The 14594-nt window shown below is 49.2% G+C and overlaps 2 protein-coding genes across 2 annotated transcripts; both read left to right on the forward strand.

The window, feature by feature from the left end:
• Positions 1 to 3909: 3909 nt before the first annotated feature.
• LOC129526373 (proline-rich protein 20E) lies at positions 3910 to 5592 on the forward strand. The gene is made up of 2 exons (XM_055360427.2): positions 3910 to 3961; positions 4979 to 5592. Exons 1-2 carry the CDS (start codon positions 3910 to 3912, stop codon positions 5590 to 5592), a joined length of 666 nt encoding a protein of 221 aa, XP_055216402.2.
• A 4851-nt stretch (positions 5593 to 10443) lies between these two features.
• On the forward strand, positions 10444 to 12126 carry LOC129526372 (proline-rich protein 20E). Its single transcript, XM_055360426.2, has 2 exons — positions 10444 to 10495; positions 11513 to 12126. Exons 1-2 carry the CDS (start codon positions 10444 to 10446, stop codon positions 12124 to 12126), a joined length of 666 nt encoding a protein of 221 aa, XP_055216401.2.
• Positions 12127 to 14594: the final 2468 nt, after the last annotated feature.

A 14594-nucleotide genomic window follows, 5' to 3' on the forward strand; every position in this document is an offset into this window, starting at 1 on the left:
AGATTTTTCTCTCGTGTTTTCAATCCTTCTAAATAAACCTTTCTCTTCAGACTTATTTTATAGAACAGCTCTTTTACTAAAATTTCACAAATCGCAAATATAAAATGTGTTTACTAAAAGCAGAAAGGAAGGTAGAGAAAGGTCTCCAGTCTCTGTTCTCCATTCACATCGCATCTTTCCCCATAGTCACACAAGTCTACACCAACAAACGCATACATTAAGAGCATCGTTTGTGGCTCGCTTTCACAAACACCTGGCGTGCCATGTGCCGGGGTCCCGCTGAAGTGACTATATAAGGTCCAGGCAGGCAACACAGGTGTGGTCAGGACCAGAGCCTCTGTGGGGTCCGTGCGTCTCCAAACTAGGAACAGGTGACTTCGTATTGAAGCATGGCATGGATCACAATGAGCACTGTGCAGTGGGAGCTGCTTCTTGGCTTGCCATTGGGGTCTGTCGTCCATAAGCCAGAAAGCCCCCTTGCAGTCATCCTACACACATGTGCCACTATCTCCTTGCTGTACATCTGTCTGGAAAGATGCACAGGTTTTACATTACGTGGGGGAGGGTCTGCTGATACGCTACTTCCAGGATATTTCTACCACCAGAATGCTTCATTAAACGTTTGTACGTGGAGTAAGACAGGGTCTCATTCAGTCATCCAGGCTGGAGTGCAGTGGTGCAATCACAGCTCACTGCAGCCTGCACCTCCTCAGCTCAGGTGACCCTCCAACATCAGGTTGCCAAGTAGCTCAGACTGCAGGCAGGCACCGAGACCCCTTGGTAATTCCTCCTGGTTTGTTGATTCATTCATTTACTTATTCATTTTGAAACAGAGTCTCACTCTTTCACCCAGGCTGGAGCGCGGTGGCTTCGGCTCACTGAGAACTCCATTCTCGGGAGTGAAGCGATTCTCATGTCTCGCCCTAATAAAAAGGGAAAAATTAGCCAGGCATGGTGGTGGGCCGCTGTAGTCCCAGCTGCTCAGGAGGCTGAGGCGGGAGAATCCTTTGAACCCAGGAGGCGGAGGTTGCAGTGAGCCCAGATTGAGCCATTGCAGTGATCCGAGATCATGCTATTGCCCTCCAGCCTGGGTGACAAGAGCAAAACTTTGTCTCATAATGGAAAAAAGAGAGAGAAAAGTCATCCCAGTAAGAAAGATCAAAGTTTGGAAGAGAAACTTCACAGAAGAATCTATGGGTTTGGTCAGTGAGCACACGCAATCCCAATAAGGATGAGAATACGCAAATAAGCGTGGAGCATCCTGTGGTGCCAGGGAGAAAGGAGCCGCCCAAAACCAAACAAAACCAAAAGCCACAGCGATGGGAGGTTGACAAAGGGACATGGAAGCCAACTAAAGGAGCTCCCGGTGGCCAAAGCTGGAAACATTGTGTAACAAAGTAATTAACTAAATAATTACTAATTAAATAGTTAAGTAAAATATTTGACAAAATAATCAGTTCAATTACTGAATAATTCATCCCCTGAAGTATTGGAGTGTAAACCAAAGTATACAATAGGTGTCCATAAGTCCATACTGATATAAATAAGTGATTGAATAAACAAACATGTGGGGAGAATGGGAAAATCCTCCACACAGGAGAACTCCGCAGAGTTTAGGTAGCTATTCCCCTGCAAGGAGATAAAGCATAACTTCCCTTTTATTTAAGTATAGGCTACAGGTAGCGACTTCCAAACAGTACAGCAGAGAAAGAGGTGGGAAAATCACTTTATGGTGGAGAAACGTAATCAACACTGCCCCAGCCAGGTGACCAGGACTAATAGCAGCAGTGATAAGCCGGCTTGATGGTGTGTACTCTAGACAGGATGGGATGGGAGTGGCACTTTCCCGCTGCAATCTTCCTTACAAAAACGTATAATTCCAGTCAGATCATAAGGAATACATCACACGAACTTCAGGAGAGGACATCCCACAATACATCTGATCAGTATGCAAAGTGTCAAGGTCATCAAAAACAAGGCAAGTGTGAGAAACCGTCGCAGCCAAGGGGAACCGTGACGAATTGTACGGTGGTACCCTGGATGGGGTCTTGGGACAGAAAAGGTATGTGAGGCGAAAACACAGCAAAACCTCACTTCAACAAAAAATACAAACCCAAAAAATAATTGGCCCGGCACGGTGGCTTGCGCCTGGGGTCCCAGCTACTCGGGAGGTTGAGCGGGAAGGATGGCTTGAGCTGAGGACTTCCAAACAAGCCTGGGCACATAGCGAAACCTCGCCTCTCCAAAAAATCCCAAAATTATCCCGATGTGGTGGCGCTCACCTGTAGTCCAGCTACTCCGGAGGCTGAGACAGCAGAATCACTTGAACTGATTCTCCTATCTCAGCCCCCCAAGTAGCCGCAGCGAGCCGAGATGGCACCACTGCACTCCAGCCTGGGCTACAGAGCGAGAACCCGTCTCTGTAAAAAAACGAGGATGCAAACCGACCAAATAACCCACTGTGGGATCCCCTCCAGTGTCCTGCTGTGTTTCCTGCTGTCTTCCTCCACCCGTGTGTGCACCCACAGCAATAAAAGCCAGTGGTGTGGGTCTCACACGCATCTCCAGCCCCATCGCCATCGCGCTCAGCTCCACTCTTTTTACAAAAGGCCACTTGACATCCTCCCCTGGCAGTTCAAAAGCTCCTTCAACCAGATGTGCGCAAGCCAAGCTCCGCCACTTCCCACTCAGAGCAGGTTCTCGGTCCACCTCCGCCTGAACGAACGGGCGGGCTACCAAGGCCGCAGTCTCTTCCTCAAGGGCTGTCCACACTGGGTCTCGCTTTCTCTTGGAAATTTCTCTCCCACCAGGGAACTTTCTCCTCCTCTACCTCCCTCGGTCTCAGTCTAACAGCACCCTGCGCCCAACCCCGAGGGCTGCAATAGCCTTCTTGCCTCTCCTGACTTATTCTGCGGACCCTGGGTTGGCGCTCCTTCACAGCCAGGCTGGTCGTTTCTGAAATGTTAACCCACTGCCGGACACCGTTCCACGGTTTTCCGCTGCCTTGGAACAAGACCAGCTCCTGCGCGGACCCTGCCTCCACGTCGCACCACCTCTGCGCCCGGACTTGGCCTCCCGTCCATTCCCAGAATGTGCCGGGCTCCCTTCCAGTCCGGGCCTCAGCACACTTTCTTCACTCCCCTTCCTCTCTCCCTGCCTCTCCCAGCCCGGTGCAGGTTGACTAATTTCAAATTTTATGTTCCAGATTTCAGCCCAGATATCCCCCCTTTGGATGCTTTCCTTGACCATGCTCAGATCTAAGCTAATCACATCTTCCTGTCAGCCGCTTTCAGGGCACCGCACCTCACTGTGCTGACACTCAAAGCTCATTATGCATTTTCTTCCTCAATGATTAGATTAATCAATCCACCATTGACGTCTAGAAATGGCGGCATCTCAGAAGGGCCCCATTTGACTGGCAGGGGACTGGCCCAATGCGCCTCGCAAGCCCAGCCAGGCCCACCCCAGCCGGCCCCCCTCTGACGACGCCTGTCCCTTACGCGACTGCCTTGCTGCCATATAAGAGGGACCGCGCTCGGCCTCCAGCAGTCGGCTTTCTGCTGGGCTCGGAGCCAGAACCTGCTGCGTGCTCCCTCCAGACTCCCTGGCTGCGGCTGGACTACCTCAGAGCTACAGCGGTGAGGTGAACCTGTGGACACCTCCAACTCCTCGGGCCTCTCTTCGTGGAAGAGTCTCTTAATTTTCAGATCTGCGGAGCCAGCTGTAGGAAGATCAGGTGTGTGTCTGGGAGTCCCGGAGGGGTGGATAGATCTTGGGTGGGTGCAGTTGGGGACAGAATCCTCATTCCCCCAGAAAGGCCACGGCCATCCCCCTGCCTTGTCACCTCTGTCTTCCTAAATCCGTTCTTTCTCCCTTGTTTTTCTCCCCAGCCCCTCCCGCAGATTGCTCATGGAGGAGCCAAGGCCTTCGAAGCGACTTCGCTCCACGGCCCCTAATCAAGGTACATCAAACGCCTGCCACTCTCTTTTTAATTTCGCTTGTTCCCCAGTTCTTCCCCAATTGTTTGAATTCAAACTCAATCAAGCATTCTCTGTTTCACCTTCTCATAGCCTGCCTCAACCTGGGCTGCTTGTTGTAAGTCAGCTCCCAGGTTCCACATCATCTGGGAAATTCCTTTCCCTCTTTCCAACTGTAATCCCATTTCCCAAATCTGAGATTTGCTGTTGTTGTCGCTGTTTTGTTCTGTTTAGTTTGTATTACTGTTTCTCCGTAGCAGAGCGAGTCCTCACGCTACATCTTGATCTATAATAAGCCAGTACTTCCACCTTGTTCTTTCCCGGAGGAGTTGGAATTTTACGGCTATTGCCACATTGTTCTCCAAAACATTTCCCTTCATACACTGAGTGTCCTAAATCTTTTAATCTTGTCTAGTTTGACAGACGCATAACAACAAAGCATCCACTGAAAGGAAATTCTTTAACATCTTGCTTGTCTGAAACATCTTCCTTCTACCCTCCCAGATTCTTTAGTGTAACTTTGGTTGGACACGAAATTTTAGGTGGGAAATTCATTTCCCTTGAAATTTCGAAGACATTTTCTCTTACGTTCTAGACTCAACTGCTGCTTTTGAGATGTCTGATTTGTGAGACATGTGGAATCCTAGCCCTTTCCATGTGACTTTTCCTTTCTCTGTCTCCCGCTCTCTAGAATCTTTTAGAATCTTCTCTTTTCCCTCAGCACTCTGAAATTTTATGGTGAAATGTCTCAGTGACAACATACCTCTAATTCTCTTATATCTCATCCTTCTTTCCATCACTTTAGATTTTTGCTTTGTTCTGTGGGAGATCTTCTCAACTTCCTTCTCCAATTTCCATGGAGAGTTTTGTTTCTTCTCTCACAATTTTAACTTCCAAAATCCCTCTTTCCTCTGAGTATTTATTTTTAAAAGTATCCTATAACTGCTTGATGGGTAAAATTCCTTCTATCTCTCTCTGCTCACGCTCTGCTTCTCTTTTAGCCTCAGGTGGGCCTCCTCCAGAGCCAGGCTGCTGTGTTGCGGACCCTGAAGACTCCGTGGAAGCAGATGGGCCCGCACAGCCAGCCCAACCCGCAAAACCCATGGCTTACGTGACACCCTTCGGATGGCAGACCCCGGCTCGCACAGAGTCACCCCGTCCTGCAGAGAGAGGCCGGCGCCGGGGAGGAAGCCGGCGGCCAGGGCGAGGCCGTGGCAGAAGGGCTGGGCCCCGCGGGGACGCTGGCCAGAGACAGGGGGCAGAACGCTTGACGGGACCGGACGTGCACATCCAACTGGACCACCATGGAGAGCCAGGCCACCAGGGGGAACCGGAAATCACGGAGACCGCAGCCTTCTCTCTTTCTGAAACTGGTCCTCTGCCTGGAACTGTGCAGGGAGGCCCTGGCCCCGACGTGGCGCAACCTGAGCTGGGGTTTCAGGAGCCGCCCACTGCTCCTGGGCCTCAGGCTGTTGCCTGGCAACCCGTGTTGACCCTCTATCCCTGCATCGGGTTTAGGGCTCTGGGTGACTCAGCTGTTTTACAAGTCATTCAAACCCCCCACGGCACCTATGTGCAAGGGGTCCCAGTGTTCCTCACCCACATTGCATATTGATCACTGTCTGCCACCCACGTTGTTCCCAGCCTCCCTTTCTTCCACCTGGACGTTCCCCCCAGCCCCAGTTCTGCTCCACTCCTCCCCCGACTGGACCTGAAGCCTGAGCTTCCCCTGAACTTAGAGTACACAACTTACAATATGCAAGCTGCTAAACCCCCTTTCTGTACAAGGCGATTGGAATGGAACTGTCATGTACAGTGAAAGTACACGTCACGTTTTTCAGCCAAGAAAAACCCAACCCAGACAACCTGGAAGAAGTGGGATGCAGCAACGATCAGGAAGCATGGAAATTAGGAAACTGTATTCTTAAGTCCAGAGAAGTACGATTCTGGAAAAAGGATTGATGACCTAGAATGAAAATTCCAGAAGACACTCATATAGACATGTGCGGCATGCGAAAATTCAGAAGGAGCTAGAAGTTACTAAAGTTCTTGTCTAGTGCCTGGAGACGATAGAGTGGCTGAATATAAGAGCAATAAAACTCTAGACTGACACATTTTTAAGTCTCAATGTAGGTACCCTTTGGGAACCACTAAGTGAATTGGAATAGAAGGTAAAATTTCAAACCGATTGAGGACAAAGGGGATCAAAGGACATTTGATGAATCAGGCAAAAGGTGTTGGGGTGGGGGGGGTTAACGGAAACAAGGAGAGTGCGTGACTCACTGGAACCGCTAAATGAGGAATCAGTAATTTGACGGCAGTGTCCTTGGCTTCCTCCTGGCTTCAATGGGAATATTTTAAATGTTTCACCATTAACCAAGTCGTTTGCTGTAACTTTCTCATAGATGTTTAAGTTGAGTTAGTTCCCATCTTTTCAGAGTTTGATAAATGTTGCGTTACGAACTGTTGTATTTTGTATTATATTAAGTGGGCTCTTATTGGCTGGTTTTCACTCCTTTGTAAACGTCCAAATAAAATACAGACAACTTTTTACATCAAAGATTTTTCTCTCGTGTTTTCAATCCTTCTAAATAAACCTTTCTCTTCAGACTTATTTTATAGAACAGCTCTTTTACTAAAATTTCACAAATCGCAAATATAAAATGTGTTTACTAAAAGCAGAAAGGAAGGTAGAGAAAGGTCTCCAGTCTCTGTTCTCCATTCACATCGCATCTTTCCCCATAGTCACACAAGTCTACACCAACAAACGCATACATTAAGAGCATCGTTTGTGGCTCGCTTTCACAAACACCTGGCGTGCCATGTGCCGGGGTCCCGCTGAAGTGACTATATAAGGTCCAGGCAGGCAACACAGGTGTGGTCAGGACCAGAGCCTCTGTGGGGTCCGTGCGTCTCCAAACTAGGAACAGGTGACTTCGTATTGAAGCATGGCATGGATCACAATGAGCACTGTGCAGTGGGAGCTGCTTCTTGGCTTGCCATTGGGGTCTGTCGTCCATAAGCCAGAAAGCCCCCTTGCAGTCATCCTACACACATGTGCCACTATCTCCTTGCTGTACATCTGTCTGGAAAGATGCACAGGTTTTACATTACGTGGGGGAGGGTCTGCTGATACGCTACTTCCAGGATATTTCTACCACCAGAATGCTTCATTAAACGTTTGTACGTGGAGTAAGACAGGGTCTCATTCAGTCATCCAGGCTGGAGTGCAGTGGTGCAATCACAGCTCACTGCAGCCTGCACCTCCTCAGCTCAGGTGACCCTCCAACATCAGGTTGCCAAGTAGCTCAGACTGCAGGCAGGCACCGAGACCCCTTGGTAATTCCTCCTGGTTTGTTGATTCATTCATTTACTTATTCATTTTGAAACAGAGTCTCACTCTTTCACCCAGGCTGGAGCGCGGTGGCTTCGGCTCACTGAGAACTCCATTCTCGGGAGTGAAGCGATTCTCATGTCTCGCCCTAATAAAAAGGGAAAAATTAGCCAGGCATGGTGGTGGGCCGCTGTAGTCCCAGCTGCTCAGGAGGCTGAGGCGGGAGAATCCTTTGAACCCAGGAGGCGGAGGTTGCAGTGAGCCCAGATTGAGCCATTGCAGTGATCCGAGATCATGCTATTGCCCTCCAGCCTGGGTGACAAGAGCAAAACTTTGTCTCATAATGGAAAAAAGAGAGAGAAAAGTCATCCCAGTAAGAAAGATCAAAGTTTGGAAGAGAAACTTCACAGAAGAATCTATGGGTTTGGTCAGTGAGCACACGCAATCCCAATAAGGATGAGAATACGCAAATAAGCGTGGAGCATCCTGTGGTGCCAGGGAGAAAGGAGCCGCCCAAAACCAAACAAAACCAAAAGCCACAGCGATGGGAGGTTGACAAAGGGACATGGAAGCCAACTAAAGGAGCTCCCGGTGGCCAAAGCTGGAAACATTGTGTAACAAAGTAATTAACTAAATAATTACTAATTAAATAGTTAAGTAAAATATTTGACAAAATAATCAGTTCAATTACTGAATAATTCATCCCCTGAAGTATTGGAGTGTAAACCAAAGTATACAATAGGTGTCCATAAGTCCATACTGATATAAATAAGTGATTGAATAAACAAACATGTGGGGAGAATGGGAAAATCCTCCACACAGGAGAACTCCGCAGAGTTTAGGTAGCTATTCCCCTGCAAGGAGATAAAGCATAACTTCCCTTTTATTTAAGTATAGGCTACAGGTAGCGACTTCCAAACAGTACAGCAGAGAAAGAGGTGGGAAAATCACTTTATGGTGGAGAAACGTAATCAACACTGCCCCAGCCAGGTGACCAGGACTAATAGCAGCAGTGATAAGCCGGCTTGATGGTGTGTACTCTAGACAGGATGGGATGGGAGTGGCACTTTCCCGCTGCAATCTTCCTTACAAAAACGTATAATTCCAGTCAGATCATAAGGAATACATCACACGAACTTCAGGAGAGGACATCCCACAATACATCTGATCAGTATGCAAAGTGTCAAGGTCATCAAAAACAAGGCAAGTGTGAGAAACCGTCGCAGCCAAGGGGAACCGTGACGAATTGTACGGTGGTACCCTGGATGGGGTCTTGGGACAGAAAAGGTATGTGAGGCGAAAACACAGCAAAACCTCACTTCAACAAAAAATACAAACCCAAAAAATAATTGGCCCGGCACGGTGGCTTGCGCCTGGGGTCCCAGCTACTCGGGAGGTTGAGCGGGAAGGATGGCTTGAGCTGAGGACTTCCAAACAAGCCTGGGCACATAGCGAAACCTCGCCTCTCCAAAAAATCCCAAAATTATCCCGATGTGGTGGCGCTCACCTGTAGTCCAGCTACTCCGGAGGCTGAGACAGCAGAATCACTTGAACTGATTCTCCTATCTCAGCCCCCCAAGTAGCCGCAGCGAGCCGAGATGGCACCACTGCACTCCAGCCTGGGCTACAGAGCGAGAACCCGTCTCTGTAAAAAAACGAGGATGCAAACCGACCAAATAACCCACTGTGGGATCCCCTCCAGTGTCCTGCTGTGTTTCCTGCTGTCTTCCTCCACCCGTGTGTGCACCCACAGCAATAAAAGCCAGTGGTGTGGGTCTCACACGCATCTCCAGCCCCATCGCCATCGCGCTCAGCTCCACTCTTTTTACAAAAGGCCACTTGACATCCTCCCCTGGCAGTTCAAAAGCTCCTTCAACCAGATGTGCGCAAGCCAAGCTCCGCCACTTCCCACTCAGAGCAGGTTCTCGGTCCACCTCCGCCTGAACGAACGGGCGGGCTACCAAGGCCGCAGTCTCTTCCTCAAGGGCTGTCCACACTGGGTCTCGCTTTCTCTTGGAAATTTCTCTCCCACCAGGGAACTTTCTCCTCCTCTACCTCCCTCGGTCTCAGTCTAACAGCACCCTGCGCCCAACCCCGAGGGCTGCAATAGCCTTCTTGCCTCTCCTGACTTATTCTGCGGACCCTGGGTTGGCGCTCCTTCACAGCCAGGCTGGTCGTTTCTGAAATGTTAACCCACTGCCGGACACCGTTCCACGGTTTTCCGCTGCCTTGGAACAAGACCAGCTCCTGCGCGGACCCTGCCTCCACGTCGCACCACCTCTGCGCCCGGACTTGGCCTCCCGTCCATTCCCAGAATGTGCCGGGCTCCCTTCCAGTCCGGGCCTCAGCACACTTTCTTCACTCCCCTTCCTCTCTCCCTGCCTCTCCCAGCCCGGTGCAGGTTGACTAATTTCAAATTTTATGTTCCAGATTTCAGCCCAGATATCCCCCCTTTGGATGCTTTCCTTGACCATGCTCAGATCTAAGCTAATCACATCTTCCTGTCAGCCGCTTTCAGGGCACCGCACCTCACTGTGCTGACACTCAAAGCTCATTATGCATTTTCTTCCTCAATGATTAGATTAATCAATCCACCATTGACGTCTAGAAATGGCGGCATCTCAGAAGGGCCCCATTTGACTGGCAGGGGACTGGCCCAATGCGCCTCGCAAGCCCAGCCAGGCCCACCCCAGCCGGCCCCCCTCTGACGACGCCTGTCCCTTACGCGACTGCCTTGCTGCCATATAAGAGGGACCGCGCTCGGCCTCCAGCAGTCGGCTTTCTGCTGGGCTCGGAGCCAGAACCTGCTGCGTGCTCCCTCCAGACTCCCTGGCTGCGACTGGACTACCTCAGAGCTACAGCGGTGAGGTGAACCTGTGGACACCTCCAACTCCTCGGGCCTCTCTTCGTCGAAGAGTCTTAATTTTCAGATCTGCGGAGCCAGCTGTAGGAAGATCAGGTGTGTGTCTGGGAGTCCCGGAGGGGTGGATAGATCTTGGGTGGGTGCAGTTGGGGACAGAATCCTCATTCCCCCAGAAAGGCCACGGCCATCCCCCTGCCTTGTCACCTCTGTCTTCCTAAATCCGTTCTTTCTCCCTTGTTTTTCTCCCCAGCCCCTCCCGCAGATTGCTCATGGAGGAGCCAAGGCCTTCGAAGCGACTTCGCTCCACGGCCCCTAATCAAGGTACATCAAACGCCTGCCACTCTCTTTTTAATTTCGCTTGTTCCCCAATTCTTCCCCAATTGTTTGAATTCAAACTCAATCAAGCATTCTCTGTTTCACCTTCTCATAGCCTGCCTCAACCTGGGCTGCTTGTTGTAAGTCAGCTCCCAGGTTCCACATCATCTGGGAAATTCCTTTCCCTCTTTCCAACTGTAATCCCATTTCCCAAATCTGAGATTTGCTGTTGTTGTCGCTGTTTTGTTCTGTTTAGTTTGTATTACTGTTTCTCCGTAGCAGAGCGAGTCCTCACGCTACATCTCGATCTATAATAAGCCAGTACTTCCACCTTGTTCTTTCCCGGAGGAGTTGGAATTTTACGGCTATTGCCACATTGTTCTCCAAAACATTTCCCTCCATACACTGAGTGTCCTAAATCTTTTAATCTTGTCTAGTTTGACAGACGCATAACAACAAAGCATCCACTGAAAGGAAATTCTTTAACATCTTGCTTGTCTGAAACATCTTCCTTCTACCCTCCCAGATTCTTTAGTGTAACTTTGGTTGGACACGAAATTTTAGGTGGGAAATTCATTTCCCTTGAAATTTCGAAGACATTTTCTCTTACGTTCTAGACTCAACTGCTGCTTTTGAGATGTCTGATTTGTGAGACATGTGGAATCCTAGCCCTTTCCATGTGACTTTTCCTTTCTCTGTCTCCCGCTCTCTAGAATCTTTTAGAATCTTCTCTTTTCCCTCAGCACTCTGAAATTTTATGGTGAAATGTCTCAGTGACAACATACCTCTAATTCTCTTATATCTCATCCTTCTTTCCATCACTTTAGATTTTTGCTTTGTTCTGTGGGAGATCTTCTCAACTTCCTTCTCCAATTTCCATGGAGAGTTTTGTTTCTTCTCTCACAATTTTAACTTCCAAAATCCCTCTTTCCTCTGAGTATTTATTTTTAAAAGTATCCTATAACTGCTTGATGGGTAAAATTCCTTCTATCTCTCTCTGCTCACGCTCTGCTTCTCTTTTAGCCTCAGGTGGGCCTCCTCCAGAGCCAGGCTGCTGTGTTGCGGACCCTGAAGACTCCGTGGAAGCAGATGGGCCCGCACAGCCAGCCCAACCCGCAAAACCCATGGCTTACGTGACACCCTTCGGATGGCAGACCCCGGCTCGCACAGAGTCACCCCGTCCTGCAGAGAGAGGCCGGCGCCGGGGAGGAAGCCGGCGGCCAGGGCGAGGCCGTGGCAGAAGGGCTGGGCCCCGCGGGGACGCTGGCCAGAGACAGGGGGCAGAACGCTTGACGGGACCGGACGTGCACATCCAACTGGACCACCATGGAGAGCCAGGCCACCAGGGGGAACCGGAAATCACGGAGACCGCAGCCTTCTCTCTTTCTGAAACTGGTCCTCTGCCTGGAACTGTGCAGGGAGGCCCTGGCCCCGACGTGGCGCAACCTGAGCTGGGGTTTCAGGAGCCGCCCACTGCTCCTGGGCCTCAGGCTGTTGCCTGGCAACCCGTGTTGACCCTCTATCCCTGCATCGGGTTTAGGGCTCTGGGTGACTCAGCTGTTTTACAAGTCATTCAAACCCCCCACGGCACCTATGTGCAAGGGGTCCCAGTGTTCCTCACCCACATTGCATATTGACCACTGTCTGCCACCCACGTTGTTCCCAGCCTCCCTTTCTTCCACCTGGACGTTCCCCCCAGCCCCAGTTCTGCTCCACTCCTCCCCCGACTGGACCTGAAGCCTGAGCTTCCCCTGAACTTAGAGTACACAACTTACAATATGCAAGCTGCTAAACCCCCTTTCTGTACAAGGCGATTGGAATGGAACTGTCATGTACAGTGAAAGTACACGTCACGTTTTTCAGCCAAGAAAAACCCAACCCAGACAACCTGGAAGAAGTGGGATGCAGCAACGATCAGGAAGCATGGAAATTAGGAAACTGTATTCTTAAGTCCAGAGAAGTACGATTCTGGAAAAAGGATTGATGACCTAGAATGAAAATTCCAGAAGACACTCATATAGACATGTGCGGCATGCGAAAATTCAGAAGGAGCTAGAAGTTACTAAAGTTCTTGTCTAGTGCCTGGAGACGATAGAGTGGCTGAATATAAGAGCAATAAAACTCTAGACTGACACATTTTTAAGTCTCAATGTAGGTACCCTTTGGGAACCACTAAGTGAATTGGAATAGAAGGTAAAATTTCAAACCGATTGAGGACAAAGGGGATCAAAGGACATTTGATGAATCAGGCAAAAGGTGTTGGGGTGGGGGGGGTTAACGGAAACAAGGAGAGTGCGTGACTCACTGGAACCGCTAAATGAGGAATCAGTAATTTGACGGCAGTGTCCTTGGCTTCCTCCTGGCTTCAATGGGAATATTTTAAATGTTTCACCATTAACCAAGTCGTTTGCTGTAACTTTCTCATAGATGTTTAAGTTGAGTTAGTTCCCATCTTTTCAGAGTTTGATAAATGTTGCGTTACGAACTGTTGTATTTTGTATTATATTAAGTGGGCTCTTATTGGCTGGTTTTCACTCCTTTGTAAACGTCCAAATAAAATACAGACAACTTTTTACATCAAAGATTTTTCTCTCGTGTTTTCAATCCTTCTAAATAAACCTTTCTCTTCAGACTTATTTTATAGAACAGCTCTTTTACTAAAATTTCACAAATCGCAAATATAAAATGTGTTTACTAAAAGCAGAAAGGAAGGTAGAGAAAGGTCTCCAGTCTCTGTTCTCCATTCACATCGCATCTTTCCCCATAGTCACACAAGTCTACACCAACAAACGCATACATTAAGAGCATCGTTTGTGGCTCGCTTTCACAAACACCTGGCGTGCCATGTGCCGGGGTCCCGCTGAAGTGACTATATAAGGTCCAGGCAGGCAACACAGGTGTGGTCAGGACCAGAGCCTCTGTGGGGTCCGTGCGTCTCCAAACTAGGAACAGGTGACTTCGTATTGAAGCATGGCATGGATCACAATGAGCACTGTGCAGTGGGAGCTGCTTCTTGGCTTGCCATTGGGGTCTGTCGTCCATAAGCCAGAAAGCCCCCTTGCAGTCATCCTACACACATGTGCCACTATCTCCTTGCTGTACATCTGTCTGGAAAGATGCACAGGTTTTACATTACGTGGGGGAGGGTCTGCTGATACGCTACTTCCAGGATATTTCTACCACCAGAATGCTTCATTAAACGTTTGTACGTGGAGTAAGACAGGGTCTCATTCAGTCATCCAGGCTGGAGTGCAGTGGTGCAATCACAGCTCACTGCAGCCTGCACCTCCTCAGCTCAGGTGACCCTCCAACATCAGGTTGCCAAGTAGCTCAGACTGCAGGCAGGCACCGAGACCCCTTGGTAATTCCTCCTGGTTTGTTGATTCATTCATTTACTTATTCATTTTGAAACAGAGTCTCACTCTTTCACCCAGGCTGGAGCGCGGTGGCTTCGGCTCACTGAGAACTCCATTCTCGGGAGTGAAGCGATTCTCATGTCTCGCCCTAATAAAAAGGGAAAAATTAGCCAGGCATGGTGGTGGGCCGCTGTAGTCCCAGCTGCTCAGGAGGCTGAGGCGGGAGAATCCTTTGAACCCAGGAGGCGGAGGTTGCAGTGAGCCCAGATTGAGCCATTGCAGTGATCCGAGATCATGCTATTGCCCTCCAGCCTGGGTGACAAGAGCAAAACTTTGTCTCATAATGGAAAAAAGAGAGAGAAAAGTCATCCCAGTAAGAAAGATCAAAGTTTGGAAGAGAAACTTCACAGAAGAATCTATGGGTTTGGTCAGTGAGCACACGCAATCCCAATAAGGATGAGAATACGCAAATAAGCGTGGAGCATCCTGTGGTGCCAGGGAGAAAGGAGCCGCCCAAAACCAAACAAAACCAAAAGCCACAGCGATGGGAGGTTGACAAAGGGACATGGAAGCCAACTAAAGGAGCTCCCGGTGGCCAAAGCTGGAAACATTGTGTAACAAAGTAATTAACTAAATAATTACTAATTAAATAGTTAAGTAAAATATTTGACAAAATAATCAGTTCAATTACTGAATAATTCATCCCCTGAAGTATTGGAGTGTAAACCAAAGTATACAATAGGTGTCCA

The sequence above is a fragment of the Gorilla gorilla genome, chromosome 14, assembly GCF_029281585.2.
Source record: "Gorilla gorilla gorilla isolate KB3781 chromosome 14, NHGRI_mGorGor1-v2.1_pri, whole genome shotgun sequence".
Taxonomy (NCBI): domain Eukaryota; kingdom Metazoa; phylum Chordata; class Mammalia; order Primates; family Hominidae; genus Gorilla; species Gorilla gorilla.